Raw genomic sequence first — 23624 nt, 5'->3', positions numbered from 1 at the left:
TCATCAACCTAGATAAGAAGAAGATAATCATTAAAAGGCTCCCCATGGGTTAACCTTCTATAAGCCTCCATACCAACCCCCCAAGTAAAACTGCAGAGTCCCAGGATATCATAGCACGGTGTCATCAGTCACACCAGTCTGCTTTCTCCTTCCTAGCTTTATCTCTGGGAATCTGACAAAGTTCCCTTCTGTCAGGAAACTCTCACAGATCCCAAGATGCAGTTTTCTTTCCAAGAAACTCTCCAATACCTCAAGCCCCTCTAAAGTGGCTCATGGTTTATTTGAAGAGCTTTCAGTGGTTCCTTCACATAGTAGCTACACATTCTTACACCAGCATCCTTTGTCAGGGTTCAAACCTACAATAGCCGGTACCTCTGGTGCTCACACTCAAATCTAACAGATAATTGTGCAAGGCTCCTCTAAGCTCACCCTGCTTTACTATGGGCAAAGGTCACTTGGCCACTCAGTGAGCACAGAAAATAGAGACCTCAAACAATATTTTAAAACAATACAAATAACAGTAATAAAAACAATACTACCAAAAATTAAATGATAGAAACCAGTGAAAAAAAGAAAGCAAATTTTCCTCAAGAGGAAAGCTTTGGGGGCTATAAAGGAGTCATGGAGAAGTACCCTCTTCATGCAGACTTGGGTTTATGGGCATTCTGGACAAGCCTTCAAAGTGGACAGAATGCTGAACCTCAAGCGAACCCTAAGTTCACTTAACAGGCGTAGTCACTGACTGACACAGCGTGATCCTGGGCAGGTCACTTGATCTTGGTTTGTCTCGTTTTCCTCAACTGTAAAATGGATATAACTAGAGCATCTATGCTGCAGGGTTGTTATCAAAATCAAATGAGGTATTTGTGAATTGTTAGCACAGTGCATGGTACGCTGTGGGCATTTAAGAAATGCCTGTTTCCTTTGCTTCCTTCTTCCCATTAAAGAAAGATGTTATGGATTCATATAAGGACAGTTTTTCAGTAACAGCTTACAAAGTCAGAATCCCAGTGAAGCTGACTTGATTCTAGGAAGTCACCTCATAGCTGTGCTGTGCTGTGCTCTATGTGTGTGGATGCAACTGGCTGGTGGGTCCTGTTGAGTAGAGACTTTGGCTTCTCTTGTAGATCAGTTCTTTCCCTGTCACTTCAGGTCTTAGAAAGTTTGCTGAGAGCTGCATGAGAGAGGAGTACACAGAGATTCGGTGACTTGCCCAGGGTCCCACAGCTGTCCTGTGTCCTTCCTTGCTCTCTACCAACACTCCCATGATGCTCTCCTCTGGACTGCTCTTCCTTCTCTAAGCTCAGGATTCTGGAGTTAGTCTAAACTTTTTACAGCCGTGGGTGTGGTTGATAGTGTTAAGAAAGGTGATGTCTCCAGACACACCTGAAGGTCTCATCCATCTTGTTTGCCACCTTTACCATAAATCTTACCCCATAAGTCTAATAAAAGTGCTCTGGGTAAACTGAATGCATGCATTCCCCTGTCCCAAGTTGCTGATGTTGGAAAATGTGGGATTGGGAACCAGCAAGACCTGACTGTGAAAGCTGCCTCAACTGCTCCCTGGCTGTGTGACCCAGACCTGGTAATTTACCACCCTCAGTCTCAGTTCAGTCATAAAAGAAACACGTAGTTCACAGCATTACTGCGAAGACAGAAGGAGAGAACACAAACAAAATGTGCCAGATAAATGCTACCTTTAATCCTTGTTCTTTTTCTTTCCCCACTGAGGAGCTTGTCATCCTCTCCATTTAGGACCAAGGAGTTTGGCTGTCTCAGCCTTTTGGCTTCCTGCCTCCAATGGACCCTCATGTCTCACCCTTCCCTTGCAGGCTTCTCCCTTGGCTCTACTGTGCAGTCTCACACAAAGGGCATCTGGATGTGGTGCGTCCCTCACCCCATAAAATCTGACCATACCTTAGTTCTGCTTGATACTGAGGGCCTTGGAGATGTGGAAAAGGTAAATGAATCAGTGACATTCTGTTCACTCAGTTTCCCTTCCTAACTCTGCCTAATCCAAGAAGGAATGACCTCTTATATCTGGCAGGCCTGTGTGTGGGGGGGGGGGAGGGGGGGTACAACAAACTATTGCTAGGGGATGCTTGTGTAATGTGTCTGTGGGGTGATCAAGCTGGATGGGCCCTGGGATGCTGCCATCATGTTGAATAAGAAAGCCTTGTCTAGTAAAGATAAAGGACCCATCACAGGGTCCTACTACTCTCCTTGTATCAAGGATTTCCCAAAAGTTCGAGCTGCAGAAAAAGATGGGCCACAAGAGGAAGTGACCAAAACCCTAGGATGAGGCTGGCGCTGGACCTCAGTTCAGACTGACTCTCTGGGAATCCCATTTCTTTCAGATGGTTTTCATTTCTTTAAAAGGCCTCTGAAAACCTACTTCTGAAATTGTTCTTCAAGGCTGTAAATTCTCCAGAGAATAAAAAGAGCAGTCTGCTGTAGTTAGCAGTTGCTAAGAACCTACTCTCTGATGGGCTCAGGGAACAAAAATATCAGTCACTCAGCTCCTGCCTTCAAGGAGCAGCCAGGGAACAGAGTGGCCAGAGTGCTGGGCTTGGGGTCATAAGAATCTGACTTTGAATTCTACCTCAGAGAGTCATACGCCATGTAAGCCGGAAAAGTCACTTGAACCCTCTCTAACTCAGTTTCCTTATTTGTAAAATGAAGATAATAAAAGCACCTACATCCTAGGATTATTATTTGACTCAAATGAGATAATCTGTATAAAATCCTTTGCAAAGCTTATAAAAATGCAAAGCAGATGCACAACTGTCAGGTATTGGCAGGCTGTATATAAAAGTCAGGGAAACTGTTGATCCCACAATGCATTCTATAACAACTGATTAGTGGTTGCTTTATTTCACGTAGAAATTCTTGCTCTTTAGGGTTTTTGCAACTGCTAGAGCCCCACCCTTGTTCTGTGAGGTAAAAGAGCTGATATTACTGGCTAGAGTACGGGCACCTGAGTAGAGCCATCTCTATATGTGGCTATGCTGGCCTGCTGAAGCCCCATATTCTTTAGCATTGAATTCCTTCCCAAGTTTGCCTTATCCCCATCAAGGTACACATTCACGGGCACAATCTCAAGGGGAAATTGTGAAGTCTTAAGAGCAAAAGTCCTATTTTTGTGTTCCTCAAGAAGGCTATGACCATGCCAAGTCAATGAAAAACATATTAAGTAACTAGTATGCATCAGGCACCATCCTAAGGATACAAATAAGAAAAGGAAAGAAAGAAAAAAGAAGCTTGCAAACTAATGGAGGAAGACAAAAGGAAGCTGAAAATGGGGGAAGGGGAAAGGGGAAATCCTGTGCAGGGGCAGGATATTGCATGAAGTCTAAACCAAGCAGAGCTGCTGATAGAAAATGGAGAATTACCTGGAAAGGTGTGATCTGAGTCCCCTCTAAAAGAAGGTTTTGGGAGGCATTTACTGCTGTACACAACAGTCCTCCAATCAGAGGGGAGAGGCAATTAAGGGAAAAATGAAATATGATTTGAAAAAAAGTAAATGCAAAAATAGGCTCCAGGTTTGCCAGCCTCGATCTTTCTCTGATTGGCTAGATTAGAAAGTCAAATGGATAAAATATAGAGTGACAGACAAAAAGATGGATATAAAGATAGGTGGATGATAGATAGATAGATAGATAGATAGATAGATAGATAGATAGATTGATAGATAGATAGATAGATAATATTTTAGTCATAGATTCCAGGCAATGACTTAGAGTAAATCTCAGGCCCCAACCCTAAGACATCAAATCTTGAACAAATGTGTATTCCCTGACTCCAGTGGAACTGATCACTGACTCTACAAGTGATGCAGTGTCACCCATGAAGATCTGAATACTAGGCTAACTTACATAATCTGTTTTGTAGGGTGACTCCAAGAATGACTCCTGGATCTTTGCCCTGGCCATCCTGCTCAGCAGCACTTTTGTCTACAACAGCATGAATACCATCAACCACCAGGCCTTGGAACAGATGCAGTATCCTTTCAGAACGTCAGAACATCCATGACATCTTCATTGCTAATTATCCTTCACCAGGATATTTGATAAACTATCCACACTTTAGGAGCCACCATCACGAGCTATTTTGCGCAGAAATACCTGTCACTAAGTGGCCAATCTTTTGGGGTCAATGTCCCCAAACCAGACTGGTTGATCCTTGTATGACAGTCTGGCACCAGGAGCATAAGTAAAGCTTTGGATAGACCTTGGTTGAGCTTGCCATTAGACATCAGGATTCCACTTCCATCTTCAAGAACTCTGAAATGTTAATCATTCCATTTTTCCTTCTGTCTTGTTACTGCCAAGTCTCTTCTTCACTCCTCTTCCTCATCTCACTTCACTCATCCTCCTCTACATCCCATCCTTCGCCTCTGTCTCACATAAAGAGGAGGCCCCTCTCCTTGCAAAAGCAAGGGCCTTGCATATGCTCTTGATTGCATCTCATCCTGTCGTTTCTAACAGGTATTTCTTTCTATCATCCTTGCTCTTTCACTAATTTTCAATCTCTCCCTATCTATTGACTGCTTCTCTGTCATCTGCAAAGTCAATGGTGTTTCCATCATCCTTAAAAATCCTTCGCTTAATGCTATCAGCTATCATAAAACACTACAATCCTATTTCTCTACTTTCCTTCCTAATGAAACTCACTGATAGGGTTGTTCTGCTTCCCTTCCTCTGACTCTCTTCTATCCCCTCTGACCTCATCATTCAACTGAATCTTCTCTGTTTAAAGTTACCAATAATCTCTAAATTGTCATGTCTACTGGTCTTTTCTCAATCCTTATTCTTCTTGCCTCTGCAGTTTTTGTCATTGTGGGTCAAGTTCTTGAGCTCCTTGAGAGCAGAGACCATGTTTTTGCCTTTATTTTTATATGCCTAGCACTTAGAACACTGCCTGATGCATAGTGAACATTTAAGAAATGCTTCCTGACTGGCTGGTTCAGTACAAGAACTTGTGTTCAAATAGTAAAGCAATCAGGAATCATAATGAGACCTCAATAAGACTGGAACAAATATCAAGCTGATCAGGGACTGTCCTGAAAAGCTCTTGTTTTTCAGCCCTTTTACATCTGCAAATGTATGAATTTACATTTAAATCCTATGAGTACAAAAGGAAAGGTGGAGGAGAGAATTTGTAAGATTCACTGCAGGGAAGGGAAGATCCCAGAAGTAATAACTGAATTTATGATATTGGTGGGTATTTCCTTTTCCTTATCCATGATCTTAGATATGTGAAAGAGCTGACAGAGCTAATTAAGGTCAAATCCTCACCTAATGTTGTTGGAGAAGACTCAGCAGAGTTTGTGGGCTTCTTCCCAGACTTTGTGTGGACTGTGCGAGATTTTACATTGGAGCTTGAGCTAGATGGCCGTCCCATCACCCCAGATGAGTACCTGGAAAATGCCTTGAAACTCAGTAAAGGTAATTTTTTAGGAGTTAAGACTGGCCTATGAGTGGCTCTTGGCAATAAAGGGGAAAGTGACACCAATATTTTTCCTCTTCTTTGGAGCTTAGCTGTTTATTCCTGGGTCTATTCTTTTGAATTTCATACAAAGACTATAGAAATCAAGGTTGAAAACTATCAAGGTTCTCATGGCTTTGTTGAGGGTCAGGTAATCTCTTTTTTTGTAGCTCCAGAAATTTCATCATTTACTGACCTCTTCCAAGGTGGGGGTAGTTCCTGAGATAACTGATTTTTGCCAACTTCTGTGATGGATTTGTATCTTATAGACTTACAAAGGGGAATTGATGTTCTTTATGTCCTGCAGTTGGTTTGCAAACATGGAATTTGAATTCAAGAGAATGATTTGATTTTAAGGATTATTTCATTCAGTCCAGGGAACAGTCTGAGGAATTATTCCTCTCTAGTAACAGCATAGACCTTATTCATAACAAGAGATAGATAGTCATATCCTTGAGAAGGCACATTGTGCATAAAATGGGAATGACATTTGGAGTCAGAAGCCCTGAATTCAAATTAAATCTCTGGTGCTTGCTGCACATGTTACTTTGGGTAAGTCATTTAATGTCTCTGAGTCTCAGTTTTCTCATTTGTAAAACAAAGAGTTTAGAGTCCAAGATGTCCAAAAAAGCCTCTAGCTATAGATTCATTAGATAGTGAGGACAGAGGGCTTCTCCCCTTGAGAATTCTAGAGAAGTACTGGCTGTGTTTCTCTCAAATACATCTTGCTTATCTTAAAGATTTCTGCGTGACCATCAGATGCTCCCATTCAGCTCTGTTATTGCTCCAGTAACCTTTCTTCTGACACTTCACAAGGGGATATAAATCTAACTGTACATATCTTTAATCATGCACTATTTTCATTGTAGACTGGTAAATCCTTGATGGCATACAGGCAGGGATGCTGATCTCATTGGAAATATTTAATTCATGTTTGGCAATAAATTCCTTCAATTCTAGTCAAAAACGCATTCAATAAATATCTACTCTAACCAAGGAACTGTGCTAGTTGCTCAGTGTACAGCAACAAAAAAGCCTGCCCTCAAAAAGGTTACAAGCTAGGTGGGGAAAACGTGAAAGATAAATGAGTAAAAAATATAAAGAACAAATGTGGGGACCAAAGGAGGTAGAACGGACTAAGGAATCACAGGGATCATCAAAGATCTCTGGAGGAGGCACTGTCCAAACAGGGCTGCAGAGAGTTCCAGGATCCAAGAGGAAAAGGTGACAGGGAGAAAAGTCCAGACATAGGAACTTCCTAGCCAGAAACACACAAATGAGTGAAGGGATATCATATCCAGAGAACGAGGAGGCCAGTGTGACCGAAACAGAGTATGCAAGGAGAATAATATGAATCCAATCTAGAGGGATTAGAACTGGGCTGGGAAAAGTTTAACAGCAAAGAGTCAGGTTTGTGTTTGTTTCCAGAGGCATTGGCTAAGCACTGTAGATAGCTTCTTGAGTCAGATGGTGCCATAATCAGATTTGTTCATCTCTATATCAGTTTGGCAAAGTGTGTACAATAAGTAGGAGAGAGGAGGGAGTAGAGGCTGGAATACCAGTTAGAAGGCTACTGCAAAGTCCGGGTGAGAAATAACGATGGTCTGAATTCAGGGGAATGTGGGGTGTAAGCAGATAGAAAGCAATGAATTCAAGAATTGACATGGGACTACAATACAACTAACTGGTTATAAAGGATATGGGTGAGAAAGAAGTGTTGAAAATGACTTCTGAGACAGTTTCCTGGGTTTGTAGAGGAATTCTACAAATATTATAAAAATTAGTTTGTAGATAATTCTGTTCATAGAAGAAGAATTGTTCTTAACTTCATATAAGTAGAACTTCCTTCTGTTAACCTGATCTTAACCTTCAGCTCTTGGGCCTTTTCATTTTAATGAGCCATAATTATAATTTATCTAATCATGTCTCAACTATGAATCTGTGAGAAGTTCCATTCAGATTTGGGGCAAATCTAGTTTCTCTACATGTTTTTAGGCATTTCCTATCACAATATCACAATACATTATACTTACAAGAAAATGTTTGATTTCTACTAATCTTTCCCTAAATTTGTTCCATTTTTAAAATTCTGTATCTATCATTCTAACTTAGGATTGGATACATGGAGACTTGAATACAGCAATTACCAGTCTTAAGCATCTTCTTCACCCTCTTATCCCAGGCCTGTATCTTACCATGATCTGTTTTCCTATCCCTCAGGTGAGCATCCCAAAATTCACATGGCCAACCTTCCTCGAGAATGCATCAGAAAATTCTTTCCAAAACGGAAGTGTTTTACGTTTGACCGTCCAACAAATAATAGGTCAATCTTAGCCCATCTTGAAGATGTCCAAGAAAGCCAGCTGGAGCCTGCATTCAAGGATCAGGCAGAAAACTTCTGCTCCTACATCTTTTCCAATGCAAAACCCAAGACCCTTAGTGGGGGAATCATGGTCAATGGGAATCGTGAGTTTTACATGCTCTATTGCATACTTGATTCGGACTGCATATGTGTTCTTTCTTTCTTTGTACATGGATAGGCATTGTAAGAGTTTTATTTTAACGCCCTTATGTACTTGGTTTTCATTGTTCTCATTTCCCTAGCTTACAGTTTAAAATGCCTAGGAATATACATTCTGAGACAATGTTAGTGATCTTTGGTGGATTAGATTAAATTAGATTAAATTAAATTAGAGAGGAACCACAGATGTAGAGGAAGGCACTTGCCTTAATTCTCCAAAAGTTAAGTGAGTGGATTTAATAAAATATAACCCAGTGACTTTGACTTCTATTTCTGACAGTATTCAAGAGCACCTTATTAAGGGGATAGTTTATAAGCATTGAGAAAGAGAAGCAGTGGTCACTAAAATTGCATAAATTAAGCCAATTTTCTTGGTTGATACTGTAACTGGATTGCTGTAAGTCAGAGAAATAGTGACAACTTAACATAGATATAAACAGAATATTTAACAGTGTGTCATGCTATAATTATGAACAAGACAGAAATTTAAAAGAGATGGTAATAGTGTTAGGTAGATTCATAACATATTGAATAACCTGACCTCCAAAACAGCCCTTAACAATTTGAGGTCAAATTGAAGGGAAGTCTATAATGTCATGGCTCAAGTTTTTAGTATATTCTCAATAATGTTGACAAAGTTAAAGATGATGCAATTGGAATGGTGATCCTACGTGCAGATGGCATAGAGCTCAGAAGAACTAATATGCTGAATGAAAGAAATGAGATACAATGTTATCCTGACAGAATAAAATAATGATTCTAAATGACAGAACCTGGTAAGAATAAATGCAAACTTTTCCATATAAACTTTTTTCCAAACTTTTCCATATAAAAATCAAGTTTCCTGGAGGATAGGGGAAATAGAGACAGAAAATAGTTCCTGGGGAAAAGATCTGCAGTAGTCTCAAATGCAAAGTTATTCAGTGCCTTCATTGCCAAGAATGAGCCAAGTGTTTGGATCCAATTAGGCCACATCTGGTATTCTGTGTTCAGTTCTAGGCACCTCACTTTAGGAAACACATAGACAAGGTCAAACATTTCCAGAAAAGCACAACTAAAGCCAATGAAAGGACTGATGTCCACACAAGAACAGACCCATGGAAGGAGGCTTTTCCTTCATCCCAAAAGTCAAAATTAGGAGAAATGAATAGAATTTGCAAGAGGCATATTTTGGTTTGATAAATACTTGAGAATTCCTAACCATTTAAATTGTTAAAATATAGAAGTGATTAGCTTGACTCATCATGCTCTGTCCTTAGATCAAAATTACACAGCTGTGATTAGAAGTCACTGGCTAAGATTACTGTCAAAGAGATTCTTGGCAAGGCATGGGTTGTACTAACTAGATAATTGAAACTTGGAACAAATTGAATGAAGGTTGCTCCCCACCTAATCTTCCATTTCATCTTGTCCATCAGGGTTGGGAAAGCTGCTGGAGACCTATGTGAAGACAATCTCCAGGGGAGACATTCCCTGCCTTGAGAATGCAGTGTTGGCATTGGCTCAGACTGAGAACTCAGCGGCTGTGCAAAAAGCTACCAACCATTATGTAGAACAGATGAAGCTAAGGGTGGACTTCCCCACAGAAACCCTCCAGGACCTGCTAAACCTACATACAGACTGTGAGAAAGAAGCCATCTCAATTTTCATGAAGCATTCTTTCAAGGATGACACAAATAAGTTCAAGAAGGAACTGGTGGTATGTCCTCTCAGTTATATTTCTCCACTTCTCTTTTCTGAGTGAAGCCTAGTGACTTGTCAGAGTCTTTACAATTTTTTTGACCTTGGGGCCTGTATCCCCAGCTCATAAGAGAAGAAACTGATTTCTCTAGAGACCAAGAAGCAGGAAGACCTAAATCTCACTTGCCATGAAAAGATGCTCCCTCTTTGTGACACATTGAAATCAGTTACTTCTTAGAGGACAAAATACCACCCACTCACGTAATTGTTGAATAGATGGAGTCATGGTCTCTGAGAACACACTGCAGTTTTTCTCAAGCTCACAGACTCGCTAATCTCTATGCACCTTCCCACGCCCAGCACCCTTGGATTCCTTCTAGGAGCATCTACTGCCAGCTCAAATGCCTGCTCAGTCTTACTTAGCCTGGTAACATTCACTTGGCCAACACCCAAGGCAGAATCAATATTATAGACTTTCAAGAGTGACAGGGACATGGAGGATCGTTTGGAGAGTGGGCACTTTGGTCCCCAAACAGGATAGGTGATTCATCCATGGTGACCTAGATAGAGAGTAGCAGATTTAAAACCCAGCCCTCTCAGCTCTCAGGTCAGAATTTTAAATTTATTCTGTCACACTATACATCTTTCCAGAAAAACAAATGCAGGTAGACTTTCTCTCAACAGTTTCTTTAGCATCTCCCTCCCTTCACAATGTAATAGGGAACTTTGATAGTGTTTGAGGCATCATATCCATCTCATCTATTGTAACTACTGCTATTATATCTCTTCCTTTTCCCATTGCCTTTCTCTCTTTCTATTTCACTGGCAGGAAAACTTAGAATCCAAGAAGGATGATTTCATTTGTCAAAATGAGGAAGAATCAACCAAATATTGCCAGTCTAAGCTTGAGAACCTCTCACAGACCCTGATTTTAGCCATTTCTCAAGGCACATACTCTGTGCCAGGGGGTTACCAGCTCTACAGGAAAGAAAGAGAGAAAATAATGAACGATTATCACCAACTTCCCAGGAAAGGGGTAAAGGTGAGCAAAGACGTGGAGGCCAGCAGTGGTGACACTGCAAGGAAGGCCCCACTGATCCCACTGGGTATTTGAGTATTGACTTTCTTTATCCAATAACCACCCAAGAGGAGAATATCTGAATACTGTTGCCTTTTTAGTTCACATCTCACCTGGAAGTTCTTGATAGAAATCCCTTCTTTCTTCCTAGAAAAGGTGCTATGGAATATAGGAAGTTGGGCCATATGAGGATCACAGCATTCCAGGCTTGGTGCAGGTTGTCCTAGTATTTCAGGTTCAAGGTTGGAATGAAATGGTACACTCATAACTGTACCTTTTTGTGCTCTGGGATTTTGGTACATTTGGTATTGACAAATAAGTCACATTAATGGCCTTTGTATTTAGTCTTCTGAGTCACTCTGGTCCCCAAAATGTTGTCAATACCTTTTAAGAAAAAGAATATTGTAGCCTATATAGCAGATATTGCTCCTACTACAGAGTGCTTGCCCTTCTCAGCATCTGACTCAGCCTGGGGGAAATTATGTGTCTGTCTTATGTGTTTGTCCAGGCAGATGAGGTCCTCCAAAAGTTTCTACAGTCACTAGCAATGACAGAAGAAGCCATCCTGCAGACAGATCAAGCTCTCACTGAACAAGAGAAGGCCTTGGAAGGTACAGGGAGCTGGGATCTGATGATCTGGTCATGGAGGGGATTTGATGGGTTTGGAACAAAATTCTCCCTAAGGGCCTCATTGTGACATGAAGATTTTGCTGAAATGCCTGAGATTCCTTCTTCTCTACCATTCCAGACCTTGCTGGATTTGTAAACAGCAACTGTGACCACTACCAGCAGGTCAGAGAAGCTGCTCCCCTAGACTTCCTCAACTCTGTTTCTCTTGGTCTAATCAAGGAAAAAGAAATTTAGGAATTCCCAGTCTGTTTCTCATAGTCAGTGACTCCCTCTTACTTCTAGGATCATATATAAACTCACCCATTCAACATAAAAAATCCTTCATAAGTTGACCCTTTCCTCCTTTTACTGCTTCTTATGTCTTACTGCCCTCTACACATGCTGTTTCAGGGGCACTGATTACTTTCAGTTCCTCAGACACAACAAACCATCTCTGATCTCCAGGACTTTCGGCTCCTTGTCTCTAAATCCATTAATGCTTTCCCTCACACTCAGCCCTTGGCTCCCTTACAGCCTCACCTAAAATCCCACCTTCTTCAGAAGGTCTTTCTTGTCCCTCCAGCTTTTAACATACCTTCCCGCCTTCCACTTCATTTGCCCTTTATTCATTGAATCTGCACAATTATTTGGATTCTGTTTCTTCCCTTAGGATATCATCTCCTTGAGGGCAGGAATTATTTTTAACCTCTTTTTGTCTGGTCTCTCAAGTGGCCTCTAGTAAGCACTTAAGAAATGCTTGTTGACTAACTGGGAAGAGATGAAAACTAGCCTCTCCTGATTTAATCTTCTATATTTTCTATTCAATCAAACAGTTGAACAGGTGAAAAGAGAAGCAGCTGAGAAGGAGAAGAAGTTGTTGGAACAGCAACAAATGGAAATGCAGCAGAAAATGGAAGCTCAGCAGAGAAGTTATGAAGAAAACATCAAACAACTGAAACAGAAGATGGAGGAAGATAGGAAACAGATCCTTAAAGAACAGGAGGCGATTCTGGATCATAAGCTAAAGGTACATGAAATCTGGGATCAGTGACTGTGTTTAGGAAGCAACATCCCCACTAAGGAAGGAAAAGGATGGGTAGATGCACAGGGCAGGGAAATTTGCCTTCATGTAAGTTAGCATGGTGAAGAGCAAAGGACTCTGGACTTTTCATCAGAAGATCTAGGTTTGAGCCCTTTCCTCCTCCTCCTCCTTCTCCTCCTCCTCCTCAATGTTCTTGCCTGTAAGACAGGGTCAAGTCACATCTGCCTCACTGAGTGCACTGAATTGTTGGGCAGTTCAAATGATTTTTGCATCAGTCATAGAGTATCCCCCTACCCCGAGTTCTCACAATGAGCTGCTCAAGCTAGTCTATTCCAAGTTCAACTTATTCTACAGACCCTCACCCTATGAGATTCAAAGTTCACAAGCCCCTGCCAAAGTCTATGTTTTTCTAGTGAACCAGTAGGCATACTTTGTTCAAAGCAAAGACCTAATGCCCAGAAGCTTTTCTACTATATCCTTTTTATACAAGGCAGACAACTTAAGATACAATCATCAGTCTAAAGAACATCCCTCAGTGGTTTTGCTCCCATAGGAGATCCATGAGATCTGAGCCTCAATTGGAATGGGCCTTTTCTCTCAAGGAGATTCCAGATTCCAGAAACTAAACTTTTTGCAACAAAGATCCAGGGCCATCCCAACTAACTTATACATTCAGACTTAAGCCTATTTTTAAATTCTAAATCCTATTCAGCAATCTCTGGCATTATCTCTGACAGCGTCCTGTCTGTCTTGAGCTCAGTAAGTTCTGGTTTCCATTGCTAAACTTGTCACAGATAGCATCTGATAAGGGATACCCTTTCTAAAAGTTGTAGATGACTAAGTTTGACCCCTCCAGTGTTTTGATTTCCAAATCCTTGTCTCTTCCCCATAAATGCGAGAGTGAGGTGGCCCTATGACCTCACTGATGGAAGTAACTGCAGTGAGAAGATTTCCTCTACCAGTACAATCAGTACCATCCTGTAGGGATTGTCCTAGAGAATTCCTGGGGGCCCTGAAGAAACTAAATGACTTGGCCTGGGTCCCACAGCCAGGATGTATCAAGGGTAGGACTTGAATCCAGGTCTTCCTGGCTCTAAGGACAAACTGCCTCATACAAATGAGAGGAGGCCAAGAAAGACAGAGGACCAACTGTGAGCCCAGAGGACAAGGCCATTGTGTTCTGCACCTGCCATATTCCTAGCCTTTTGCATATAATTGCAGTAGGAAAAAATTTCCATAATGTTGGTTTAAAACAAGACTTGACAACCACAAAGTGCCATGAACCTTTCAGGTCCTGTGATTAGTACTTCTAATATCATAGCACAGAAAGGGAAATCTCAAAGGAAATTGGATTGGATCTGTCTCCCCTCCACACCACTCTGACTGAACCTCCTGAATTCATATCAAAGCCTCTTTGTTCTCAACAAAGACCCTAAAAATATCCAAGTTTTCTGGGGAGTCATCTGTAATCCTAAGAACCTTGGACAGTGCAAGTTAATTCCAGAGTCCCCTGGGGTTTGGGGCTGGATGATGCCAAGTATCCCAGACTGAGTCAATTGTACCCTCCTACCTGACCCTACAACTGCTAGGTCTGGGAGCAAGAATATATCCAGTGGCTGACCTTGTTACTTTAGGACCATTATCAATAAGCCCTTACCCAAGCACCATGGGATAGAGTAGGTCCTGACTAAACTCCTGAAATTTGGCCAGATACAGCCTATGCTAGTAACAGACATGGCAGGTACTGATTCACATTTGTTTCAGTGTTGATCAAAGTGCCAAGCCACTTTGAAGTTGACCTGAACCCATCTTGAGTCACTCTATATCTATTATTTTATGCTCCTTTTTAAACGTGGACATCTGAGTCACTCAAATATGAATTGAGAGTATTGCTGAAGATGATGTCTAGCATTTTACATATCACTTTAAGGATTACAAAGCAAACATTATCTCATTTTTATCCTCACAACAATCTGGAGAGTTAGATGCTTTATCAGTTAAGGAACAGTTAAGTCATAGCCAGTGAGTGTCAGAGGCAGGATTCAATCTCAGGTCTTCCTAAGTCCATGTCCAGCACTCTACCACCTAGCCCCCCCCCTTTTAGGACCATGGTTCCAACCCAAATGCTCTTGTGTTCAGCTGTCAAGATTTCAGCATTGGCCCTGAGGTCTAGCTTCTTGTCTCTAGCAGTGGGAAAGTGATGAGTCATTGCAGAGGAGGCCTAACCTATAGATGCATTTGCTCACTGCCCAGGGATGTCCCTTGAGGAGAAATCCTCTGTACCATTTTCCCTCTCTTCTCATCTGTTTAGGGCTCACACCTTATGTAGGAGAAATGCATAGATTTGTCTGGGTATTGGTGGAATGGGAACTAACTGCTGTGCAATGCTGATGAGCTTTTGCCTTGTCTTAGGAACAAAAGAGGCTGATGGAGGAAGGGTTTCATGCAAAAGCTAAAGAAATGGAAAAACAGATGAAGGACCTACAAGAAAAGTTTGATGCTGAGAATAATAAGTCCCAGTTTTCCTCGTTTTTGGATCACTTTAGCAATGTATTGATGATTGTGTTACCTGGTGCAGGAAAACTCCTTGGTTTGGCGATGAAGGTATTGAGCAAAGTGGTGCCATAACCAAATGAGTTTTAGTTTCTCAAAAAAAGTTGAAGAATGTACTTGTTCCATCTAATAAAACATGACACAGACTTTCTTATATGTGTGTGTATGTGTGTATGTGTTTGTGTTTCCTGCTTCTAATTCACCCAAGTATTAAAAAAGTAAAGCTGATGCTCACCAGACAGGATAAAGAACACTGGGGGAAATTCACAAGAAGAGCATCCATTTCCTCAGTGTTGGTGAGATGAGACTTCATTTCACCAAGTGAAAGACATCTTTTCTTCAAGGTAAATGATCTGGAAGGCAGGAAGCTTGAGTTCTGCCCTTCCCTTTGACTGCTCAGAGCATTCTAAGCTAGAAGGGGCCTGAACAGTCATGGAATCTAACTGCCTCATCTTACACATGACTCCTTGATGGTGCAATGGGTGGGACACCACTTGATTTCAAATATGGTTTCAGATGCTTAACAGGCTGTAGGATGCTAAGAAATTCACTGAACCTCTCTGTGTCTCAGTTTCCTCATCCATAAGATGGGGATGATAATAGCACCTACTTCACAGGCTTGGTGTGAGGATCAAATGAGTAAAACTCTTTGAAAAGTTCCAAGTGCTATGTAAATGCTAGCTATTAATACTATGAACACTGAGGCATAGAGATACACAGTGATTTGACCAAAGTCACACAGAAGATGGAACTTAAACTGGCATCTTAACTCTAAATATGTTCTGATGACCATGGAAGACAAGTCCCTTAGCCCCTCTTTAGAGATGACAAAATGTGTCCCTGTGTTTCTTAAGATTTTTATAAGTTCAAGTGGAATAGTTCCTCAAATACATTTTGAAGTAGAAATATTAATGTGTGATCAACAGAAAGTATACTGGGTTTATAGTCAGAGGACCTGAGTTCAAATGTCTTTGATGCCTATGTAACCTTGGATAAATCACTTCACCTTCCCCAGTCTCAGTTTCCTCCTCTGTAAAATAAGCAGGCTAAGCTAGATGATCTCTTGGGTCCCTTCCAGCTCTAAACCCCATTTCTCTTGGAGAGATACTAGACAGGAGTCCCAGAATCCCCTCTCTACTGTTATATAGAAGGTGTTCACCATATTATGTCTCCTAGTCTTGTAAACTGACCTTGCAAGTTGTGCCCTTACAAGCTCCAAGCAAACAGAGCTCTCTTAACCAATAAATGAAGAAGTGTATACAGTCACACACTTCATGACAAGCCTGAATATGACTCTGTGATTTCTATCTTGGAGGTTCCCAAACTTGCTCAGTTCACAGAATCCTTAGTATCTCAGTGTTTTTTTTTCATAACAGCCCAGGGACAGAAGAAATATCTGAATCCTGTTTACTAAATACTGCAACAAGTATTTGGGTCCTAATAACTTAGCAGCCACTTGAAAAATTAATCTTTTTACTCCACTTTTTCTTCCTCACATGCACACATGCATGTTTGTATATGCATATACACACATATTCATTTATCATGTATGTGTACATGTATATGTGTATAGATGCACATGTGTATAAATATATTTATATGTGTATGTATGAACATGTATTTTATAAGTATATAGACACATACATGTGTGTATACGTGCTACATATATATTGTACAACATATTTGAATATATACATAATACAATGTTATATTTTTATATTTAGTAACATGACACACATATTATGTGTGTGTATATATATATGTATATATACACACACACACACATTGGAAAGTATTACTTACTGCAATTTAGTCATTTTTCAGTTGTGTCCAATTATTCATGATCTCAGTTGTGGTTTTCTTAGCAAAGACAGTGGAACAGTTTTATATATCCCTCCCCAGCTCATTTTATTTTATACTTTTATTATTATTATTTTATTTGTTTTTAGTATTCTACAATCACTTCCACATACCTTAGATTTTTTTCCCCTCCCTCCCTCTCCTTAATCTCTCCCTCCCCAAATTGGCATACAATTTTATATAGGTCTTACACATACATTCCTATTATATGTATTTTCTCCTTAGTCATGTTGCGTAGAAGAATTAAAATGAATGGGAGAAATCATAAAACAAACCAAAACATAATACAAAAGAAAATGATCAGCTGCATTCTGTGATCGAATTCCGTAGTTCTACCTCTGGATGTGGAAGGCATTTTGCTTTAACAGACCCTTGGGAATTTTTTAAGTCCTTGCATTGCAATGAAGTTCTAAGTCTACCAGAAAAAATGTTCATACAGTGGTTGTTGCTGTATATAAAATTCTCCTGGTTCTGCACCTTTCAATCACCATTAGTTCATATAAGTCTTTCCAGGCTTCTTTGAAGTCTTCCTGTTCATCATTTCTTACAGCACAATAGTATTTCATTACATTCATATACCACAATTTATTCAGGAATTCCCCAATTGATGGGTATCCCCTTGATCTCCACTTTTTGGTCACCACAAAAAGTGTTGCTATAAATATTTTTGTACATATAGGACCCTTTCCCATTTTTATGATCTCTTGGGGATACAGTCCTAGAAGCAGTATTGCTGGGTCAAAGGGTATGCACATTTTTTGTAGCCCTTTGGGCATAGTTCCAAATTGCTCTCCAGAATGGCTGGATCAGCTCACAGCTCCACCAACAATGAATTAGTGTTGCAACTCTCTCACATCTTCTTCAACATTTATCTTCATCTTGCCAATCTGATAGGCGTGATGTGGTATCTCAAAGTTGTTTTGGTTTGCATCTCACTAATCAATAGTGATTTAGAGTATTTTTTTCATATGACTATAGATAGCTTTAATTTCTACCTCTGAAAACTGCCTGTTCATATCCTTTCACCACTTATCAATTGGGGAATGACTTGTATTCTCGTACATTTGACTCAGTTCTCTATATATTTTAGAGATGAGATTTTTATCACAGATGCTAGTAGCAAAAGTTCTTTCCCAGTTTCCTGTTTCCTTCTTAATTTTGGTTGCATTGGGTTTGTTTGTGCAAAACCTTTTCAATTTAATGTAATCAACATTATCCATTTTGCATATCATAATGTTTTCTTTCTCTTGTTCAGTCAAATAATTTTTCCTTCTCCATAAATCTGATAAATATGCTGTTCCCTGCTCCACTAATTTGTTTATAGTATCAGTCTTCATACCTCGATCATGTCCCCATTTGGAATTTATTCTTATGTATGGTGTCAGGCATTGTCTATGCCTAGTTTCTGCCACACTGTTATCCAGTTTTTCCAGCAATTTTTGTTGGACAGTGAGTTCTTATCCCAGCAGCTGAGGTCCATGGGTTTATCAAGTGGTAGATTGCTCTATTCATTAACTACTGTGTCTTGAGTCCATAAGCTATTCCACTGGTCTTCCCTTCTGTTTCTTAGCCTGTACCAAGTGGTTTTGATAATTGCTGCTTTATAATACAATTTGAGATCTGGTAGGGCTAGACCTCCTTTCCTAGAATTTCTTTTCATTAGTTCCCTTGATATTCTGGAAATTTTGTTCTTCCAGATGAATTTTGATATTCTTTTTTCTAGCTCTGCAAATAATTATGTGATAATTTGATTGGTATGGCATTGAAAAAGTAACTACATATTCCCACACCAGCATCCTCTATCAGGGTTCAAACCTACAATAACCAGGTAGCTCTGTTGCTCACACTCAAATCTAACAGGTAATTGTACAAGGCTCCTCTAGGCTCACCCCTGCTTTGCTCTGGGGAAAGGTCAGGTAAACTTGGCCACCCAATGAGGACAGAAAATAGAGACTTCAAAGAATGTCAATATTTTAAAACAATACAAGTAATAGTAATAAAATACTTACCAACAAACCAACACCTACCAAAAATTAAATGACAGAAAACAGTAGAAAGAAAGATAATTTCCTTCAAGGGGAAAGCCTTTGGGGTTATAAAGGAGTCAAGGAGAAGGACTCTCTTTCTACAGACTTGTGGTTTCTGGGTGTTCTGGACAAGCCCTCAAAGTGGATAAAATGCTGGACCTCAAATCAAACCTAATTTCACTTGTGGACGTAGACACAACTGACACAGCGGGATGCTGGGCAGGTCATTGTTCTTAGTTTGTCTCATTTTCCTCAGCTCTAAAATGAATATAATAAGAGCATTGATGCTGTAGGGTTGTTGCTAGAATCTAATAAGATATTTGTAATTGCTTAGCACAGTGCATGGTATACTGTAGGCATTTAATAAATGCCGGTTTCCTTTGCTTCCATCTCCCCAGTAGAGAAAGATACTGTTAGCTCATGTAAGGACAGTTTTTTGGTAATAATTTACTAAATAAGACAAAGTGAAGCTGGCTTGACTGTAGAAAATCACCTCATTGCTGTGTGTCTATGGTGCTTACATGCCTGCGTGTGTGTGTGTGTGTGTGTGTGTGTGTGTGTGTGTGTGTGTGTGTGTGTGTGTGTGTAACTGGTCTCTGGTTCCTGCTGAGTACAGACTTTGGCTTCTCATATAGATCAGCTCTTTCTCTGTCACTTCAGGTCTTTGAAAGTTTCCTGGGGACTGCATAGGGAAGGCTAAGGAGAGAACTTGTAAGACTGGAGGGAAGGGAAGATTACACAAGTAGAAATGGGAACTGATGAGGCTGGAGGGTTTTTCCTTTTCCTTATTCACAATCATAGATATGTGACAGAGCTGACAGAGTTAATCAAGGCCAAATCCTCACCTAATGCTATTGGAGAAGAAGTCTCAGCAGAGTTTACGGGCTTCTTCCCAGACTTTGTGTGGACTGTGCAGGATTTCACCCTTGGGCTTGAGCTAGATGGCCACCCCATCACCCCAGATGACTACCTGGAGGATGACTTGAAACTCAGCAAAAGTAATTTATTAGGAATCAAGAGTGGGCGCTTGGGTGGGCCTGGGCAGTACAGGGGGAGTGACACCAAATGTTTTTCCATTTCATTGGAGTTTAGCTGTTTATTCCTGGTCCTTATTCTTCTGAAATGTCCTGCACTGGAGAGGATGAGGTTGCAAGTTATGATGATTCTCACGGCTTTATTCAGGGTCAGATGGTCTCTTTTTTTGTATTTCATAATTTCTATAATCTAGTCATCTTGGAAAGATAGGAGCTTTTTCTTTGAATTATTTTTCTTTCTTCATAGGCTTTGTCAAATGATAGATACTTTGAGATCAATTAGAGAGGGAGAAGTATAATCAATTAGTTCGTATACTCTATATATCATTACATTTAATTTTAAATTAAATTGTATTTCTTGAAAACAAAGAAAACAAACCCAAAATGCATAGAGAAGGGACAATGACACATTAAATTGTTATATCCTAATATGTAGGGTCTCATACCTAGATGGTTTGAATTTTGAATGCAAAGTGAACTTATCCCTATTGCAAATTCAAAGTGGGTTAATAAGCAACTGAAATCTAAAGTCACAATTTATCATTGTCTTTCAACAAGTTCCTTGTATCTATGAGATACTCTGCAATGATCAGTTTTTGTTCTGTGAATTACTCTTGTTCCCTCAGTATAGTTGGTCTACGGAGGCATTTCCATGTTAAAAATAACCACATGGTTTAGTTCCAATTTTGATTTCCCAGTTACATGTTAATTTGAGTGCAATGTATTTTCCACATTACAATTCAATCCAACTCCAAATGATAACGGCCTTAGCTAACGCTTAAAAATATGTACCTGGAATGTTGTCTTAATTATCACTAAAACATAAGTGGATCACATATGCTGTTACTGAGGATTAGGGTAAGAAGGAAAGGGAGAGCAAGAAGGAAAACAGGAAACACAACTACCAAAAGTATTGCATTAAAATAGCAATGCCAATGAGTGAATACAATTATTCCAAGAACCCATAAGCAGTAGATTCAGGTTTCCAGAGCATATATCAAGGCAAAACCAGGAACATTATTAAGCATATACTCTGTGCCAATACAGTCCTGGGGACACAAAATGCGAAGAAAACTGTCTCTGCCTTCAAGGAGCTTACATTCTGATGTAGGAAGACAACACATAAAAGGGGAGAGCAGTGGAAAAACTGAGGAAGTGAGGGGGTGGAGAGTTGGAAGTACAGAAGAGGAATGAAGCATGGCAGTTCTGGGAATGACCCCAAAATGGGAGCCTCTGAAAAGAACACATCAATGGGAGAAGGGTCTTCATGGCACACCAATATTTCCAGAGTCAAAGTAATTTCTTGACAACTAATTATATTCTAAACTCAATTCATGTCATTGTTTTGAAGTTAAGCTCAAAATGATATATGGTTGTCTTCTCCAAGCAGACTGTGTGTTCCCAAACTTTTCCTTTTGTTCTTCACTAGACCTCGGTACTTTGGCACGTGCACACACACACACACACACACACACACACACACACACACACACATAGAAGGAGAGAGAGAGAGAGACAGACGGACAGACAAACAGACCGACAGAGAGCACAACACAGCACAGCACAGCAATGGGCTGATTTCCTGGGAAAAAAATGAGTTTCAATTTCAATCTGACTCAGAGTTGGCAGGAAGATCAGTTAGTCATAAACTGTCTTTACTTAAATTCAAAAAGTCTTTCTCTAGGCAGGAAAGGGGGGAGGGATAGTGTACTGGCAGTGAAGATGCAAAGGGTGAGTTTGGAGAAGGTGCTGTTATTAAATATATTTTATAGAGGAGGAAATTGAGGCTGAAAGTGGCTGGTTTACCTAGGATCATAAAGCTGATATCACTCTGAAGTAAGATTTAAAAAGAATTCTTCCATACTCCAAGGACTTTTATTCACTGGGCTAAGCCTAGTGCTTTTAGGATTGATAAGCCCCCATGAAGGGCAAAAATGGAAAAAAATTGAGCTGGATTGGGATCCAGAGGACCTGAATCTAAGTCTAGGCTCTGCATCTCTGTGACTTTACAAGTGTCACCTAGATGCTCTGTGTCTTTATCTTCTAACTGCCAAAGTCTGTCTAGATTACCTCTGAGGTCTCTTTAAATGATAGGTATATGCAAAAAAGAAAAAAAAGGTGCAAAAAGAAATTGCTATTCAACAAAATCTATTGCAAAACCTGGACCATAATTTTGTGATGAAGGGAAACAAATGATAATCCATTCTATATACCACAATCATTTCCAAATGGGTCAATGATCTAAATATTTTTTAAAATATATCATAAAAGAATTAATATCAAACAAAAGATTATGCTTTTCACACCTGAGGACAGGAAAGCAATTCTTTTCTTAAAAAAACCATACAATTTATTTATTTTTCAGTTTTCAACATTTATTTTCACAAGAATTTGAATTCCAAATTTTCTCCCATCTCTCCCCACTCCCAGTCCAGGGCAGCGTGCACCCCATCCACCCCTTCCCCTAGTCTGTCCTCTCTTCTATCACCCCCCTTCTCCCATCCATTTCCCCTCTATTTTCCTGTAGGGCAAAATAGATTTCTACACCCCATTGCCTGTATATCTTATTTCCCAGTTGCATGCAAAAACAATTTTTACACTCATTTTTAAAGAGTTTCATATTCTCTCTCTTCTTCCCTCCCCACCCACCCTCATTGAGAAAACAAGGGATTTGATATAGGCCATACATATGCAACCATGCAAAACATTTCATAACATAATGTTACAAAAAACTAACCACATTTCCCTCTGTTTTGTCCTGTCCACCATTTATTCTACTCTCTCCCTTGAACTGTCCCCCAGCAATGATGTTTGCTTCTGATTATCCCTTTCCCCAATTTGCCATCGCTTCTATTATCTTCCCTCTCTTTGCCCTTCCCCCTGGCCTTCATGCAGGGTAAAATAGATTTCCACACCCAATTGAGTGTGTGATATTCCCTCCTTCAGCCAAATCCCATGAGAGTAAGGCTCATTATTCTCCTTCATCTCCCCACTCTTCCCCTCCGCCTAAAAACTCTTTCTTGCCTCTTTTATGTGAGATGATTTGCTACATTCTACCACTCCCTTTCTCTTTCAGTACATTTCTTGCAACAATAAATTTTATTTTTTAGGTATTCTTCCTTCATATTCATCTCACCCTGTGTCATCTATCTATATAGATATATATGGCTGTGTGTATACATATGAATACACATACGTACACAGATATATGCATATATACACACAAATGCATATACATACAACATACATACAACACACATGCACACATACATTTATCCCTTCTAACTACCCTAATACTGAAAAAGGTTACATGAGTTACAAATATCATCTTTTCATGTAGGAATGTAAACATTTCAACTTTAATGAGTTCCTTATGGCTTCTCTTTCCTTTTACCTTTTCATATTTCTCTTGATTCTTGTATTTGAAAGTCAAAATTTATATTCAGCTCTGGTCTTTTCATCAAGAATTCCTGGAATTCCACTTTTTTGTTGAAATTCCATATTTTCCTGAAGTATTTTATTCAGTTTTGCTGGATAGGTGATTCTTGGTTTTAATGTTACCTACTTTGATCTCTGGAAGATCATATTCCAAGTTGTCTGATCTATTAGTGTAGAAACTACCAAATCCTGTATTATCCTGATTGTATTTCCACAATACTTGCCTTGTTGCTTTCTGGCTGCTTGTAATATTTTCTCCTTGTTGTGGGAACTCTGGAATTTGACTACAATATTC

At 39.9% G+C, this 23624-nt stretch overlaps 1 protein-coding gene across 7 annotated transcripts in view; it reads left to right on the top strand.

Moving 5' to 3' along the window:
* LOC140529956 (guanylate-binding protein 7-like) overlaps positions 1–23624 on the top strand; it is a 433747-nt gene that overhangs the window by 7908 nt on the left and 402215 nt on the right. For 3 of the 7 annotated variants that reach the window (XM_072649008.1, XM_072649009.1, XM_072649007.1), the window contains exons 3-10: positions 1833–1960; positions 3892–4001; positions 5254–5447; positions 7708–7953; positions 9427–9707; positions 10518–10730; positions 11275–11377; positions 12209–12402. In XM_072649008.1, coding sequence (XP_072505109.1) covers positions 1833–1960; positions 3892–4001; positions 5254–5447; positions 7708–7953; positions 9427–9707; positions 10518–10730; positions 11275–11377; positions 12209–12402 — 1469 coding nt within the window. Of the gene's footprint in view, positions 1–1832; positions 1961–3891; positions 4002–5253; positions 5448–7707; positions 7954–9426; positions 9708–10517; positions 10731–11274; positions 11378–12208; positions 12403–14829; positions 15127–23624 lie in introns of those variants that run through there. The other 4 variants (XM_072649012.1, XM_072649011.1, XM_072649013.1 and 1 more) reach the window with 3 other exon arrangements.

This window comes from Notamacropus eugenii, chromosome 2, assembly GCF_028372415.1.
Source record: "Notamacropus eugenii isolate mMacEug1 chromosome 2, mMacEug1.pri_v2, whole genome shotgun sequence".
NCBI lineage: Eukaryota > Metazoa > Chordata > Mammalia > Diprotodontia > Macropodidae > Notamacropus > Notamacropus eugenii.
The sequence above is the reverse complement of the archived record's forward strand: the minus strand, read 5'-3'. Positions and strand labels throughout refer to the sequence as shown.